The 15,740-nt window shown below is 35.2% G+C and overlaps 3 protein-coding genes across 3 annotated transcripts; 1 reads left to right on the top strand and 2 right to left on the bottom strand.

The window, feature by feature from the left end:
• Nucleotides 1–4,566: 4,566 nt before the first annotated feature.
• LOC113854794 lies at nucleotides 4,567–4,989 on the bottom strand. Its single transcript, XM_027486026.1, has one exon. It carries the CDS (start codon nucleotides 4,987–4,989, stop codon nucleotides 4,567–4,569), a length of 423 nt encoding a protein of 140 aa, XP_027341827.1.
• A 53-nt stretch (nucleotides 4,990–5,042) lies between these two features.
• LOC113854789 lies at nucleotides 5,043–7,199 on the top strand. Its single transcript, XM_027486011.1, has 3 exons — nucleotides 5,043–5,063; nucleotides 5,572–6,276; nucleotides 7,071–7,199. Exons 1-3 carry the CDS (start codon nucleotides 5,043–5,045, stop codon nucleotides 7,197–7,199), a joined length of 855 nt encoding a protein of 284 aa, XP_027341812.1.
• Nucleotides 7,200–13,763: 6,564 nt separating this feature from the next.
• On the bottom strand, nucleotides 13,764–15,519 carry LOC113854781 (glucan endo-1,3-beta-glucosidase 12-like). Its single transcript, XM_027485999.1, has 3 exons — nucleotides 15,454–15,519; nucleotides 14,044–15,362; nucleotides 13,764–13,808 (listed from the first exon to the last, which is right to left on the bottom strand). The coding sequence occupies exons 1-3, from the start codon at nucleotides 15,512–15,514 to the stop codon at nucleotides 13,764–13,766; spliced, it is 1,425 nt and encodes a 474-aa protein (XP_027341800.1). The 5' UTR covers nucleotides 15,515–15,519.
• Between the last annotated feature and the right edge of the window lie 221 nt (nucleotides 15,520–15,740).

Here is a 15,740-nt window from a genome sequence, read left to right as displayed (position 1 = left end):
CCAAGTGTCCCCTTTTGCATGAAAGGTGAAAATGAAATGGCCAAGGGAATGGATTCACGGCCCTAGGCTCCTTGGATAAGGTTCTAAGGCTTCCAATTTTGCAATTGGCCAATTGAAGTAAAAGGATTGTTGCATGAAAAGGGGCTCACGGTTTTTTGTGCATGAATAGTGACTTTTAGAAAGGCTTGCAAGTAACACTTAGTGTATTTTGATAAGCAAGCTGCATGGAATGGTCTAGGCTGCATGCACACGGTTTTGGTGAGGCAAGTTCCAAGAATCGGCACAAAGTATCAAGGCTTAAAGCTTTGGACAACATGCATGCAAAATAATTGGCCGATGAGGAATTTGACGCAACTTGGTTGACATTTGAAAGGACATTTGACATGGTGGCAATTTCAAGGAAATCATGTTGGAATTTGTAAGACAAGACAAGAAAGTTCCGAAGTGACTTGGTCTAGGAATCGGGGAACAAGATCCATTGCATGCAATCTTAGTGGCCGAACTAGATTTTTGGGATCTTCAAGGGAATGATTACTAGATCTCGTGAAATTTCGTGCAAAATTATGACGGCTAAGTAATCGTTGAAAATTCAAAGTAATGATTACCAAATCTTACGTTTTCAAGAAAGATAATTATGATAAATATATTTATCAATTAATTATTATTATTATTTTTTGAATAATTCAAATAGAACGAAAATATACTTTCTGGACAGAATTATCAGTGGACACTTTAGACACTACTGTAGAGTAAATTAGTCCTGGATGATCTTGAAACCAAGTATTGCACGCAATTTTCCCTAAAATTCCAACTCTAAAATAAATCACTATTCTAAAAATTTTAATTTCCATCTACTCCTTCTGATACTAGAAAGTCAGAGACAGCGAGAAGTTCTAATCCAAGAGTTGCTAATTAATTCATGAAATTTGGGGCATTACAAGACTACCCCTCTTAGAAAAATTTTGTCCTCGAAATTTCTAACCTGAGTTGAACAGATGCGGGTAGGCTTTCTTCATATCGGCTTCTCTTTCCCACGTGGCATCTTCCACATTGTCAGCACTCCAATGCACTTTTACTAGAGAAATCTCCTTATTTCTGAGCTGCTTAGTTCTTCGGTCACTAATCCTAAAAGGTCCAACTTCGAATGTAAGGTTCTCTCTCAAAGAAATTTGGTCAGGCACTACCACATGTTAGGGGTCAAGAATGTATTTACGAAGCTGGGAGACATGAAAAACATCGTGAAGATTGGATAACTCTATAGGTAAAGCAATTTGGTAGGCTGACTTCCCAATTCTCTTCAATATTTGGTAGGGACCAATGAACTTAGGGTGGAGCTTTCGAGATTTCAGAGCCCTACCTATTCCCGTTGTTGGGCTCACTTTCAAAAATACGTGGTCACCTTCCTCAAATTCTAAGGGTCTCCTCCTCTTATCGTGATAACTCTTCTGTCGGTCTTGGGCTGCCTTCATTCTCCTATGGATTTCTTGGATTTTCTTTGAAGTCTCTTGAACTATGTCGGGCCCAATCAACAATTGTTCACCTTATTCAAACCAGCATAGAGGCGTTCGACACTGACGTCCATATAGTGCTTCAAAAGGTGCCATGCCGATGCTTGAGTGAAAGCTGTTGTTATACGTGAACTCAATCAAAGGAAGATGTTGTTCCCATTGACCTCCTTGCTCTAGCACACAGGCTCTTAAAAGATCTTCCAAAGTCTGGATAGTTCTTTCTGATTGTCCGTCAGTCTGAGGATGGTATGCAGAGCTAAGCTTCAATTTCGTTCCGAGAGCTTGATGAAGGCTTTGCCAAAATCTTGAAGTGAAGCGGGGGTCTCTATCCGACATTATACTTTCTGGTATTCCATGGAGCCGTACTATCTCCTTGATGTAATTTTGAGTCAGCCGTTCCAGGGAATGCTTCATGCTTATAGGCAGGAAGTGAGCTGATTTGGTAAGACGGTCGATGACGACCCAAATGGCGTCATTCCCATTTCTGGTTCTTGGGAACCCAGAAACGAAATCCATAGCAATGTCACTCAATTTCCACTCTAGAACGCTCAATGGTTGGAGTTGTCCTGCTGGCTTCTGATGTTCTATCTTTACCTTTTGGCATGTTAAGCATGATGCAACGTATTCTGCCACAGACTTCTTCATTCCTGGCCACCAGAAACTCTTCTTTAGGTCTCGATACATCTTAGTTGATCCAGGGTGAATACTAAGAGTGCTTTTATGGGCTTCATCCAAAATCATTTTCCTCAATTCGTCCTTGTCAGGAACACAAATTCTCTCCTTGTATCTAATCAGTCTAGTCTCGTCTTGTTGAAAGTGAGAGTCCTTTCCCTTTTTGAGTGCTTTTAGCCTTCCTGATAGCAGTTTGTCGTCGTGTTGCGCCGTCCTTAACTGGGTTAAGAACTCATTGGTGATCTTGAGGCTTCCAAGTATCACACTAACAAGAGTAATTTGAGTAGCCAGGTTAAGGTCTCTAAATGCTTCTAGTAGTTCCAGTTCCTTAATCATCAATGACGACGCATGAAGAGATTTGCGACTCAAAGCATCCGCTACTACATTTGCCTTGCCGGGGTGATATTGTAATTCAAAGTCGTAGTCTTTAAGAAATTCCATCCATCTTCTTTGGCGCATGTTTAGTTCCATTTGATCAAATAGGTATTTTAGACTCTTGTGATCACTAAATACTTCAAATTTTGCCCCATACAGGTAATGTTGCCATATCTTGAGCGCAAAAACTACCACTGCTAATTCAAGATCGTGGGTTGGGTAGTTCTTCTCATGTGGCCTCAATTGTCTAGATGCATAGGCTACCACTTTCCTATTTTGCATCAGCACACATCCAAGTCCTTGATGCGAAGCATCACAGTATACATCAAACTTCTCTTGTGGATCAGGAAGTACTAGAACAGGTGCAGAGGTTAAACGAGTCTTTAGCTCCTGAAAACTGTCTTCGCACTTATCATTCCATTCAAAAAGTTGGTCCTTGCGAGTCAGCCGAGTCAGCGGTGTAGCTATTTTGGAAAACCCCTCGATGAAACGTCGATAGTATCCAGCGAGTCCTAAGAAACTCTTGATCTCCGTTACCAACTTAGGCGGCTCCCACTTTAATACAGCCTCCACTTTTGATGGATCTACTGCGATTCCCTCCTTTGAAATTACATGCCCCAAGAATTGAACTTCCTCTAACCAGAACTCATACTTGGAAAGTTTCGCATAGAGCTGTTTGTCGTGTAATATCCCAAGAACAATCTTCAAATGCTCAGAGTGTTCTTCGTGGGTGCGAGAATACACCAAAATATCATCGATAAAAACCACTACAAATTGGTCCAAGAAAGGGTGGAAGACTCGATTCATGTAGTCCATAAATACCGCGGGCGCATTCGTTACCCCAAAAGGCATTACCTGATACTCGTAGTGTCCATACCGAGTCCTGAAAGCTGTTTTCGGAATGTCTTCTTCTTTAACTCCAATTTGATGGTAGCCCGATCTTAGATCTATCTTGGAGAACACTACAACTCCTTTCAATTGATCCATGAGATCATCAATTCGTGGCAGAGGGTACCTGTTCTTAATAGTAACCTTGTTCAATTGACGATAATCAATGCATAACCTCATACTCCCATCCTTTTTCTTCACAAGTAAGACTGGGCCCCCCAAGGTGAAACACTGGGTCAAACTAGCTGCTTGGCGAGCAATTCTTCTAGTTGATCCTTCAATTCTGACAACTCCGCTGGTGCCATTCTATAAGGCGCAATAGATATGGGACCAGCGCCAGGTATCAAGTCTATAGAAAACTCAATTTCTCTTACTGGGGGTAATCCAGGAATATCCTCTGGAAATACCTTGGGAAACTCACAAACCACTGGAATATCTTCCAATTTTCCTTCTCCTTTGGCTTCGACAGTGGCCAAAATAACATAGGCCTGCGCTCGTTCTACCAAGACTTCTTTATGGTTCCAAACACTAGACTCTGGACAACTTGATTCAGTCGGCCTAGGGAAATCAAAAACTAAAGTCTTCTTTTGGTAGTCCAAAAGGACGTGATTGGTAGAAAGCCAATCCATCTCCAAGATAACATCCAGGTCAAAAAGAGGTAAACATATCAAATTAACGAGAAAGTTCTTGCCCTCTATTTGGATTGGACAATGCAAGCAGACATGGGATGCAGTTACGGGATTACTAGCAGGAGTAGAGACAACAATATCACATTTCATAACAAGGATAGGTAATTTCAATTGCCTCACACGGGACTGAGAATTACTCGAGCCTGAGTATGGTCCTTTTGAGAATCTAAGGGGTCTTCTGTCTTGCCTCACTAGACCAGCTCTCCTAGTATCCATTATTTTATCCCTCGAGTTAGCTTCAAAGATTCTACTCTTGCTCACCAGAGTGGGCAAGTTTGTCAGCTGGAACACACTGATTGCAGCTCGGGTGTCTGGCCTCAGCCCGTGCTCAAACTGAGCACACAAGTCCTCCTCACCATCCCCATATTGGTAGTGAGGCCAGTACTTCATTAGCTCTTGAAACTTTGCTGCATATTCCCCATTATCATGCTTCCTTACTTCAGCTCAAGGAATTCACGGGCTTTTTGCTTCCTCATATCCCGGGGAAAGTAGTTCCCTAGAAAGATCGCCTTAAAGGTCTTCCATTGAATGTAACCACCCTCTTGTGGCAATGTTTGACCGGCAAACCTCCACCAGTCTTCCGCCTCTCCACACAGTAGGTAAGTGGTGTAGTTCACCTTATGTTCCTCACGGCACCCCATCGCATTGAAGACTTTCTCTACATTCGCCAACCATCTTTGGGCTCCCTCAGGGTTGAATCCTCCCTCAAACTTTGGAGGATCGTGGCTGGTGAAGGCAGACAATTCTCTATACTCAGTTGGCTCTCCGCCTTGGTTATGCACCAAGGTCTCCAGAATTTGAGCCATGCGCTCCATGAGATCACTAGTGTCTCTAGCTCCTCTACCTCTACCAGCCATGTTTACTCTAAGCTATAAAAATTCAGCAAACCACAATTCAAACTATCAGGTCAATGACAACATTTATAATTCAGGTAAGCAAAACAAATCAACACTTAACTTGAACGCTTCAGCTCGTTGCTCCAGTCTGATTTGGATGAACTGCTTTGATACCAAAATTGTAACACCTTAATTTAATTTCTGATTAATAATTTTGTAAAAATGGGAGTAATAAAAATTTCATTTAATAAACGATCCCATTATAGAGTTCCATAAAATGGTTCCAAAACAATAAAGGATTACAATTTATATCAAAGATAGCTATAAGACTAATTCAGTTACATCATAATTTCAAAATACAATCTAAGTCCTATAGCAGTTCATCCTTCCTTCACTGAGTTCGGTGCTGATCGTCTTGATCACCTGAAAAATAAATGTAAGGCTGAGTACTCTATACTATCCAACACACACAACTAACATAGAGTCTCACCATGCATATCTATAGGTATTCTAGCATAACTTTTATCTAATAATAATGTTAGAAAATATTACTACTACTATTCTTTTTTCTGATTATTTACAAGAAAATTTTCACTATTACAGAAGCTTGATTGGCCCTATCCAACGTATTTGGAAATTCAACCACGATTTGCCAATCAATTTTTTTTTCCCTTGAGCACATCGTATGTGTCAAAGCTTGACTTAATTGCATCAGTAGAAGTGGACATCCCAGATGATTGTCATTCAAGTGATCGGTGGGGAGTGGCTATATTTGTTGCCTTAGAAGCTCAAGTTCCACAAGATTTAAAGGAAATGCATGAAGATGCTGGTTTTGGCCCTTTTGGGCTCAAATTGATGCGCTTGTATTGGAGCTTTGACGTCAAAGATGGCCCCTCCTTATCGTTGTCCTCTTTTTCAACAGCAAATAATAACCTTTACCTATTTACAATGATTGTGAGTGGTGATTATATATACATTCAACGACATCACAGATGGAATAACAAGTTCAATCGATATCTCTTTAGCAAGCATAGAAAGCCAGAGTTTAAGGATAAAAATATGCTATGCTTTGAAGTAAAAGTGGAAGGGCGCAAGATAAGGAAGTGTGAGTGGTGTTTGTTGCACAAAGAAGATAGTCTTGAAGCCCTGCAAAACATCAACAATATTGAACTTGTTGACACAAAGAAACCTTCAGATTTTGAGCATTCTAGTGGTGTGAACAAATCGAGCATGGATGAAATTAAGGAAGAGGATTCTAATACTTCAAATGAGGAGAATATAGAGAGATCCAATGCTAACTTCTCATTGGTAAGTCACCTAGCTTCAAATACAAGCATGCAATTTTTAAATTTTGTTAAGAAATTAAACGAAAGGTCAGTATTTATAAGCTATTGGTTTATACATATGAGTAGGCTTTATCAGATGAAGTAAAACTAAGAGTCAACACTAACCAATTAGTTAGTTAATTTATCATTGTTGAGGCAAGGCTTACTTTCATTGCAAATCATGGTTGCATGGCGATTGCCTCTATCATGTTCTAGTTCTTCCTACAATTTTACTTGTGTAGTATAATTTCTGGAGTTTGCATGGAAAAGTACCATCCTGCAAGTGTGATTGAAAAGTAACAAGTATACCTAAAATTTGAGCCCTAATTTTTAAAAAACTTACATTCTCAGTCCCAAATGCTATTTATACGGATTTATTTTATACGACACATTTCTTTTTCTTAAAAAGAAAAGCATTAAATTTTTTGTCATGCTTTCTGTTATCTGAAAGTTAAATTATATCTTCACTTCAACAAGGTTAAATTTTTTTAACTAAATTACATAAATTAAGAAAAGTTGTGAAAAATAATTAATTTTTTTTCATAAATTAATTTCAAAATTCTAAGTTTATCCCTAGATAAAGTTATATTCTATTGTCATATTAATTGTTAAGAGGTTCCATCTTTATAAAAGAAAAATATGTAAAAAATAATGCTCTTAAAACTTGTTAAAATATTTTATATTAACGACTAACAAAGGATTTTTAAGAGAAATTTATACAAAGGACGGATTGAATGTATATTTATTTAATTTGTCTATCACTGTGTCTTGTTGCAGGGGAAAATGTGTCACAATATTATACACACACTTGGTTTTAGTGTGTTAGTTTTGTTGTCAATAAAAATAGGGGCTACCCTTTTCCTTTCACATGGGCAGGGTTTGGGCTACACCCTTAATGACAAATGAGGCCACCAACCTTCACATAGCAACACATAAGGCGACTGCTAAGGTATTGAAATCATGTTGGGTTTCTCAGAAAACGACAATTAAGGTCAATAAACAACAATTGCAATGCAACATCAATGTAAGGCAGAGATTGTCATTTCCAGTAAATCAGTCACCAAGGAGGTTCAGATTTTCTCATAGTCCCCTTCGTTCTTACTTGCCAATATGAGGAACTTTCTTCTCTTTTACAGTGAGTTCTTTTTTAGTAGTTTATGTTTATTTTAGATTTAATTGCACTCATAATTTTTATACTTTAACTTATGTGTGAATTAGTCTTTTTAATCTTAACTGTTCACGTTTAATCTTTCTATTTTTAAAATTATTTGAATTAAGTCTTTTATTATAAAATTTAATCTATTTATTAACAAAATAAATAGAAGGGTGGCATATTATTACTTTATATAATTAGTAAATAAAATAAAATAAAATACTATATAAAATATGATAAAATCCTTGTTTTAATTTTATTTAATTATTTTATAAACCATTTTCTTTAGAAATTTGTATAAATCAATGATATATTATATATTTGTTATATTTTTGTTAGTTATGTTGAATAGATTTTTTAGGTGAGAGACTTAGTTGAACAATTGAAAAATTATGAGGATTAAATTAAAAAATTAAAACTAAGGGAACCAAAATTACAAATAAACTAAAGTATGAGCACCAAAAGTGAAATTGTCTTTATTTTATTTAATTCCAAATGTAACCACTAAAAAAAACTCAGTTTAGAAATGGTTGTAAAATTTCACATTTGATTTTAGCTAATATAGATTTGTTGGATTAAATGAAAGTAACCAAAACCAAGGGAGGATATGTTCAAACTAAGTTATTAGTGAATCCAAGCAAATTGTTGAACAGGTAGCATGTGCCTCTGAAAGGTGATCAAGGAAGTATAATGAAAACAAATGCTGTTCAAAGTGGAAAAGCAACTAGTTTTGAGAAAAGATTGAAGAGGCCTAGGAAGTTCATGAAGATATAGTTTAGGAGGATTGATTGAAGAAGTCAAAAGAAGTTTATAAAAATTCAAGTTGAAGGAAGTCAAAATGCCAATCCAAGTTCAACTAGAATTTCAATTATTTTGTGTTACACATTTATGTTCGTTATTACCAACTCAAATAAATCGGAATGTGAAGTTCGACATTAAGGATAGCACAAGTGTGAAAATCCTATGACAGTGGTAGTTTTCTTTTTTTCTTTTTTTCTTTTTTTCTTTTTTTTCTTTTTTTCTTTTTTTCTTTTTTTTCTTTTTTTTTTTTTTGAGAAAAACTTAATCAGACAATTATTTATATGGTTTTTTAGTTATGGTATGAAATTCATAAATAAAAACTTAATTTAAATAATTAAAAAATTAAGATAAGTAATTGTGTTCAATTAAAACAAAAAAAAAATCATAATCATAAACAGACAACTTTTTATATGGTTTTTTATTTTGAATTTATTAAAATATGAATTTTTTTGACAAAATTACATTATATGATTTTATTTAAAATACCAATGGTGGTTTTTTTTGGTTATAGTAAAAAGTTGACATTGGTCATTTTGAAATAATAAAATAAATTTTTATACTTCTAAATTTGCCATTGGTAAAATTTAAAAAAAAATTGACAACTAAAATTTTCATTGGAGATTTTTAAAAAAACATAAAAAGCTTTTCTAACACTTAGAAGTCTGTTAGTAACCCTTTAACTTTTAAAATAAATAATATAAAAAATTGTCCTAGCTAGTATAAAATTGCTATTAGTAATTTAAAAAAAAATCATCATTAGTAATTTTTTATTGTTGAGCTTATAAATACTGCATTCTTCATTCATAACAAATACCAAATGAATTTTAAAAGTATTCTTTAGGAAGAAAATTAGTGTGATAATACTAATATATTTTAATTGTGAGATTTTTACAAACATGAGAAAAGGTGTGACATTTATATGTGAGAGGTTAACAAGTGTGTATATTTCATACAATGTATCATTTAAAGAACTAAAGTGTTGACTTCAATTTACGAAAATAGTGGAAAGTGTTATTCAAATGGCTACAAACTAAAGAGGAGGGAGGTGTGTAACACCCTTAATTTGTTTTGTTTTTATTGCATTTGTATGTTGATTGATTGTGCATGTGGCTTGGAATTAAAAGAATTTAAATTGTGATAGCTGGAGGGAATATAGCTTAAGCGAGATATATCTCACTCAAGCAAGATTGAACGTTCTAAACTAGGTAATTTTAGAGCACTCTCGCTCAAGTGTGATAAATCTTGTTAAGGCAAGAATGACCCTCGTTCAGGCGAGAATATAAAAAAAAACTATGAAAATTTCACTATCTAGCTTTTTCTCCAAGCGAGGATGACCTTGCTCAAGCAAAAGCACATGAACTTGATGGGTATTTAAGGAATTTCAACTCATAAAATTTGCATTATAATCCAAGTTATGAAATTCTAACTCTTTTCTCTGAACTCTCTCTTCCCTTCTTCTTAGAGAAAGCCCCTAAGCTCCGAACTCATCTCAAATCCGAATATGAATATCTGTTCCACTGAATCCATAGTAAGTATCTTGGAGCTTGACTTTTCAATCTCTTCTTTATTTTCTAAAGATCTCTTGATGAGAATTGAGAAGGAAAACAATAGAAGAACTTTTACAATCAAGAATCTTGAATCTCAATTACAGTGAAAAACTTAGAATTTGAAATTAATCTCAATATCTGAATAAAGCTCTCTCTTGACCTCCAAAATTAGAAAAATATGCTTTTAATTATGTTGATCAAATGAAGATCAGTCATATATACATATTACAATCTATTTCAAGGATTCCAGTTAGTTAAATTTGAATCTTACATTTGGTAACTAAATGGTAATCAATTATCATGTGCCTCTGTCTTTTACGACACGAAAAAACATATTCACTTGATAACATATTACCAAAAATTGGTAACAAATTACCAATGTGTTATGTGAAATATGATAACTTGATTAATAGAATTGGTAATCGATTATTATATGTCTCTGACTTTTAAGACATAAAACAAATTCACTTGATAACGGATTACCAATCTATTATGTGAGACATGAAAATCACATAACTAATTAATATGTTTAATAATTGATTACAATTGTTTTCAAAATAAATGGTAAATTATATAAATTTAGTAATCAATTATTGCCCAATTTTTAGTTAACAAAACCTTTAACAAATTTTATTGATAATGGATTACCAAATACTAGTAATAGATTACCCATCTATTCTATTACTTCACACATCATGCTTTATTATTTAAGACAACTTAATGAGCTTTAACATTTCAAGAAACTATATAAAAATATGAATTTTTCTTACCTTCTTTCTTTTAAAGACTTTCTTTTCAAATTGATCACTTTCTTTTCAAAAACTTAGAGAGCTTTAAACAAATTTAAAAAGTTTACAAATGCATACACAAATATACTAATAATCATAAGGTTAAATTTAATGATGTCTTCATCAAAACTTGTTCAGCTAGTAGCCGAGGAAGATGTTTTCTCACAATCCATTTTTTATAATGACAAATCATTCTATCCATTTCTTCAAAGAAAGATGTATTGAAGTTGTTGCTCTCTCAACATAACTCCCCCTTAATGAATGATCTTTTTCAGATTAATAGGTTTGGGGAAGAGGAGTTCTTTCTCTGATAATAGCCTTTGATAAAAGTCTGGAAAACAACTCCTATTCTCCCTTTTTTGGCATATCAAAAAGATTAAAATAGAAAAATGTAAAGGAACGCTAAGGAATATTAAGGTTACGGGGAGAAGAAGAACAAAGCATGACAATAACACATGCATATATAATAGAGTCATAAACACAAGTCAAAGACAAAATAAAGTCAGCACCTAGATAAAAGCATAAGAACATAATGTTGACTTATCTAAAGAAAAGAGAAAGTGTAGTAGTTATAGATATTAAAGATGGGTCATTTGAGCATCCAAGTTTGCCATTTACTGCCTATTTTCCTCACAAAAATCATTAAACGAAGTATGAAAGCCATTCAATTTATCAAGTATCAATTGCAAAGGGCTTTAATCAGTCTCATCTTGAGGATCAACAGAAGACTTATATTGCTAGTTACCATCCATACATTCAATGTGCATTCTTTTAATGTGTCTTTGTCAATAAGACTACTCGATTGCAAATCCATCACACCTTCCTCATTTAAATCCACATTAAGATAATCTATAATTCTAGAAATGAAAATAGTATATGGAAGATTGTTGTCAACTTTAGCTTTAATCATTTATTGTTGTATAATAAAAGGTCAGTTGCGAAAACCATTCTTAATCCCATAAATCAGTTGCTTGCATATCAACATTAGTGATTTGGGAGGAGTTGTAAGTATTGACCAATCTATTTAAGGTTTATACAACTGTGACCATCATCTATTCCTTAAATATTTTATTAATGTAATTAAAATCTTGAACATTTTATTACATACTTGCAGCTAAATAGACAATTCAAGTAGTAATGATCATATTTTCTGTTTTGTACTTCAGGGTCTTTCTTGATGCAATGATGAAAGCAATGAAAGAATGTACATAATTATCATCAGTTGTATGATTAAGCTTGTGGACTACCCTCATAAAATGATATCTGAGTTTAGCTATATAAGTTATTTATTGCTGAAATTTGTTGACTTGAGTTGTCTTATAAAGTAGTTTTATTTCCTGTGGAAAATGATCAACAATTGTACCAAATTAATTACCAAACTGCTCAATCTTATGAGTAAGTATAAGATTGACGTTAATAGTATATACATGACAATTAGTTGGTCCATTTTATTAGCTTCCCAATACCACACCTCAACAGATCAAGAAGGCATACTATAATTGCATGAAAACATGTCACTTAGACTTGATTGACAACAATTATCCCAAGACTACAAATTGTTACATGTTCACCAATAAAGCCTACACGGTTGGTTCCATTGAATTTCTTATATTTTAAGCTTTAGAGAAAGTGTTATTGAAGTTTTATCCCGTGCATTTATTGAAAATTGACTATTGCAGTGCAGGTGCTCAATGGTAAGTACTTAAATAATATGTTTTATCTTATAAAGTAGTTTTATTCACTGATAATGTCAAGTTTACTGTTAATCATGTTGTTATACAAGTTATATTTTCTTGGATGATAACCTACTTAATTTATTTGCTAAGATTTGAAAAATACTTTGACCAGTAAGTATTCTATCCATCTATTTGCTTTGAAAGAGTGTGTTTTTATTGTTTCCCATGCTCTCAATTTGCAAAAAAATACTAGAATTGAATTTTAACAAAACTGATTTTGAATAATCTAGTTTTAAGCTGGAAAACCAGTTTTAAGTTATCAATCTGGTTTCGAACAGGTTTTGAACCACTTCTTAAATAATTAAACAGACCTAATTTTCATAATGTTTCATTTTGTATGACTTTGGCTAATTTATTAAAAATAGAGAAAGTTATCTCTTATTTTGATAAGTAACTTATAATTTTTATGTTTATTAAATAATCTTTTGTTTGTCAACAGATAATTAATTATAAAAAATTAAGTTTTATATGTGTACTTTACACAATCTCATATAATTTTAAAAAAAACTAATTATATAAATTAAATTTTAAATCACACTTTATTTTTCTCCAAATTAGTTCAGAACTTATTTTAAAATTTGAAACCAAAGGTTTGATTCAAACCGGTTTTAAATGTGTTTTTTTTTTTTAAAATAAAATCAATATTAAATATGTTTCAGCTCATAAAAACTACAAATATAACATATTTGTTCCTGCATTTCAGGTATTGAAACGTTAAGAATTTAGGCTGAAATTTGTTATACAGAACATAAAAGGAATGAAAAAGGAGATAAGTTTATGAATGAGATAGACACAAGAATAAAAGTAAACACTACTTTAAGCATTGCTGACTTGGTAAGAAGGAATTGCAGCAGTAGGATCTATGAAACAATGGTGAAAGAATGAGTTGAAATCAAGAAATGAGAGAGCTTTCTAACATAGTGCAGTGAAGTTGCTTGCATTATGTATTTCTTCCATCCATGAGAATTTTTCTTCATGATTCTCTTCGTCCATCTTCTACTTTTTTACCTATGCGCTCGTTCATTTTCAAAAATATAATTGCATTACAAGATCATTGTTTTTATCGACTAAAAAATCGAATGCTTATTATATAACACTGCCCAAAATTTACTACTAAAGTAACACAAAAAATAATTCCAGACACACTTATGGTTCTATGTCAATTTTTCAAATAATTGTCGCATAAATGTCCCAAATAAATGCTCAGAAAACACTCTGGACGGAGGAAGAATGGAAACAGTCGAATCTAATAAAATAATGGCGACTATTTTACAATGAGTCACATAGTAATACATCTGCATAATGAAACTTTACAAACAATTTAATTTCCCTACTTATGTTAAGCTAAGGAATCCAGAACCCACCCAAAACAGTAGATAAATAAATAATAAACTCTTCTTCACAAATCCAAATCCTTAGAGTGTGTATTATCTTATCTTAATTTGTCATTCCTCTTCAGTATTCTGTGGGAAACTCACAGGTACCATAACCTGCACACAAAACAAACTCCACCTTATTAGTGAAACATTATAACACAATCAACACACAAGTTAGATAAAAAATTTAGAATACTTTCAAAAAACATTTTTTTATTAAAAGCATTATCCTGGTAAATACTTTTAAGAAAATTTGAAATATCAAAACATTTTTGTATTTTCATATAATAAACATTTTATTTTGAATAAATCTTAAATAGTATTTTTTAAAAGTTAATAAAAAAAATGAAAGGAATTTCATGGAATACTCACTAGGTTGCTGGGAGACCACGTAAGCCGCACCGTCGAAGTAGCAACTCCCACTCGCACGCCCCTTTTTCTGATAATAACTATTGAACGCGAACGAAGCATGAGCTACAAGCGTGTTAGGATCGTAACACGTGGCACCCATCTGAATCGGACGGCAATCAGCGCCCCCTTCTCCACATGCATAATCCAAACCCTTCTGCAGCTTCTCCTCTTGCGCGTGAGGGTTCGCCACGCACCACGCGCTCTTCCCGCCACCGCTCCTCTTGGAAACGCCGCCGGCGACCGGACCCCTTCCCGCCGGCGAGGCAGCCTTCATCCCCGCCAACGTAAACGGGACGTCGTAGACCTTCTTCATGTCGGGGTAAAACAGTCCAAAATTTCGCTCCGAGGTGGGTCCCACCTTGTGGTTTTCGTTGAAAAGCGCGAACAGATAAACGGTGAGATTGGCGTTGGGCCTTAAGGGGGTCCCACCGTTGGTGAGGATCTTTCTTACGAGGTTTCCGTTGAACGCAGCGGCGTTCTGTGGGGACGCACCCACCTCATCACTGTCTCCCTTAGAAGGCCAACCCGTTTCGCTCACAACGACCCTTACGTCGTCGTATTTGAGAGCAGATAGCGCCGCAAAAACAGCGTCGATTTGGGCGTCGAATAAATTGAAGTATCTCAACCCGTTACCCGGGTCCACGCTCCCCGGGTTCTCACGAAACAGAGCGTAGTCCAATGAGATGACGTCAGCGTTTGACTCGTAAGCGAAGAACGGGTACACATTGACCATAAGGTACGACGCCGTTTCTCTGATGAAGTTCAACATCGGTTTGAAAACGGGTTCCACGAGTTCAGGTCGGAAAGACCCAGACGACGACGGGTAGGAGGATCCGAGAGCCGTGAGTGCGATGGGGGAAGAGACCTTGATGAATCTTTCAAGGTTGTGTTTCACAAGGGCTTCGTGAATGTTCCGCATTGCAGGTACTAGGTACTTCGTCGTGTTGTGAGAGTCTACGAACACTTCGTTGCCCACTGCAATTGCTTCGATTTCGGTGCGAGGGTGGTAAACGACGACGTTTTTTTCCACCCATGATTCGGCGAACGAGCGTTTCTTGGCTGCCAGGTAGAGTTGCTCGTTGGGTAGATCCACTGTTACTTTGATCCCGGAGCCAGATAATGCCCGGAGCACAGCCGGGTCGGTGTCGTATAACTTGACCCGATCTACGCCCTGTAATTTTAGTAGCTTAACAACCTTAACCGCCGACGGAAGGTTGTCGGCCACGCGCCCGTAGTTCACTCCAATAGAACTAGCATCTGTAAGCAAATATGGTAACACAAAACAACCTTAACGTTGTAAACAATAGTAACAACAATAACAATAATAATAACAATGCGTTCTCATTACCTGAAAGAATGAGAATAGTGAAGAAGGAAAAGAGGATGGCAGAGACTATGAGACGATGCATGGTGGGTATGGAAGGTTAGAACAAATGCAAGGGAGTGATGGAGGGAGAGAGCTCTTTTATATGCATGATGAAGTGTTGTGAAAGGGACCCACATGTCTTCAATTGTGTAATAATGGAGAGGGAAAACGATCAACACATTGGGGATTTGGGTTTGATTGGTCCCACACAGTGGTCAGCGTCACGATGCCCAAGGAAACTCGACCGTTTTGTGTTTGGTACTGGTTGC

Source organism: Abrus precatorius, unplaced genomic scaffold (assembly GCF_003935025.1).
Source record: "Abrus precatorius isolate BTA unplaced genomic scaffold, Abrus_2018 Scaffold1, whole genome shotgun sequence".
Classification (NCBI taxonomy): Eukaryota; Viridiplantae; Streptophyta; class Magnoliopsida; order Fabales; family Fabaceae; genus Abrus; species Abrus precatorius.
This window is presented reverse-complemented; position numbering and strand designations above follow the sequence as displayed.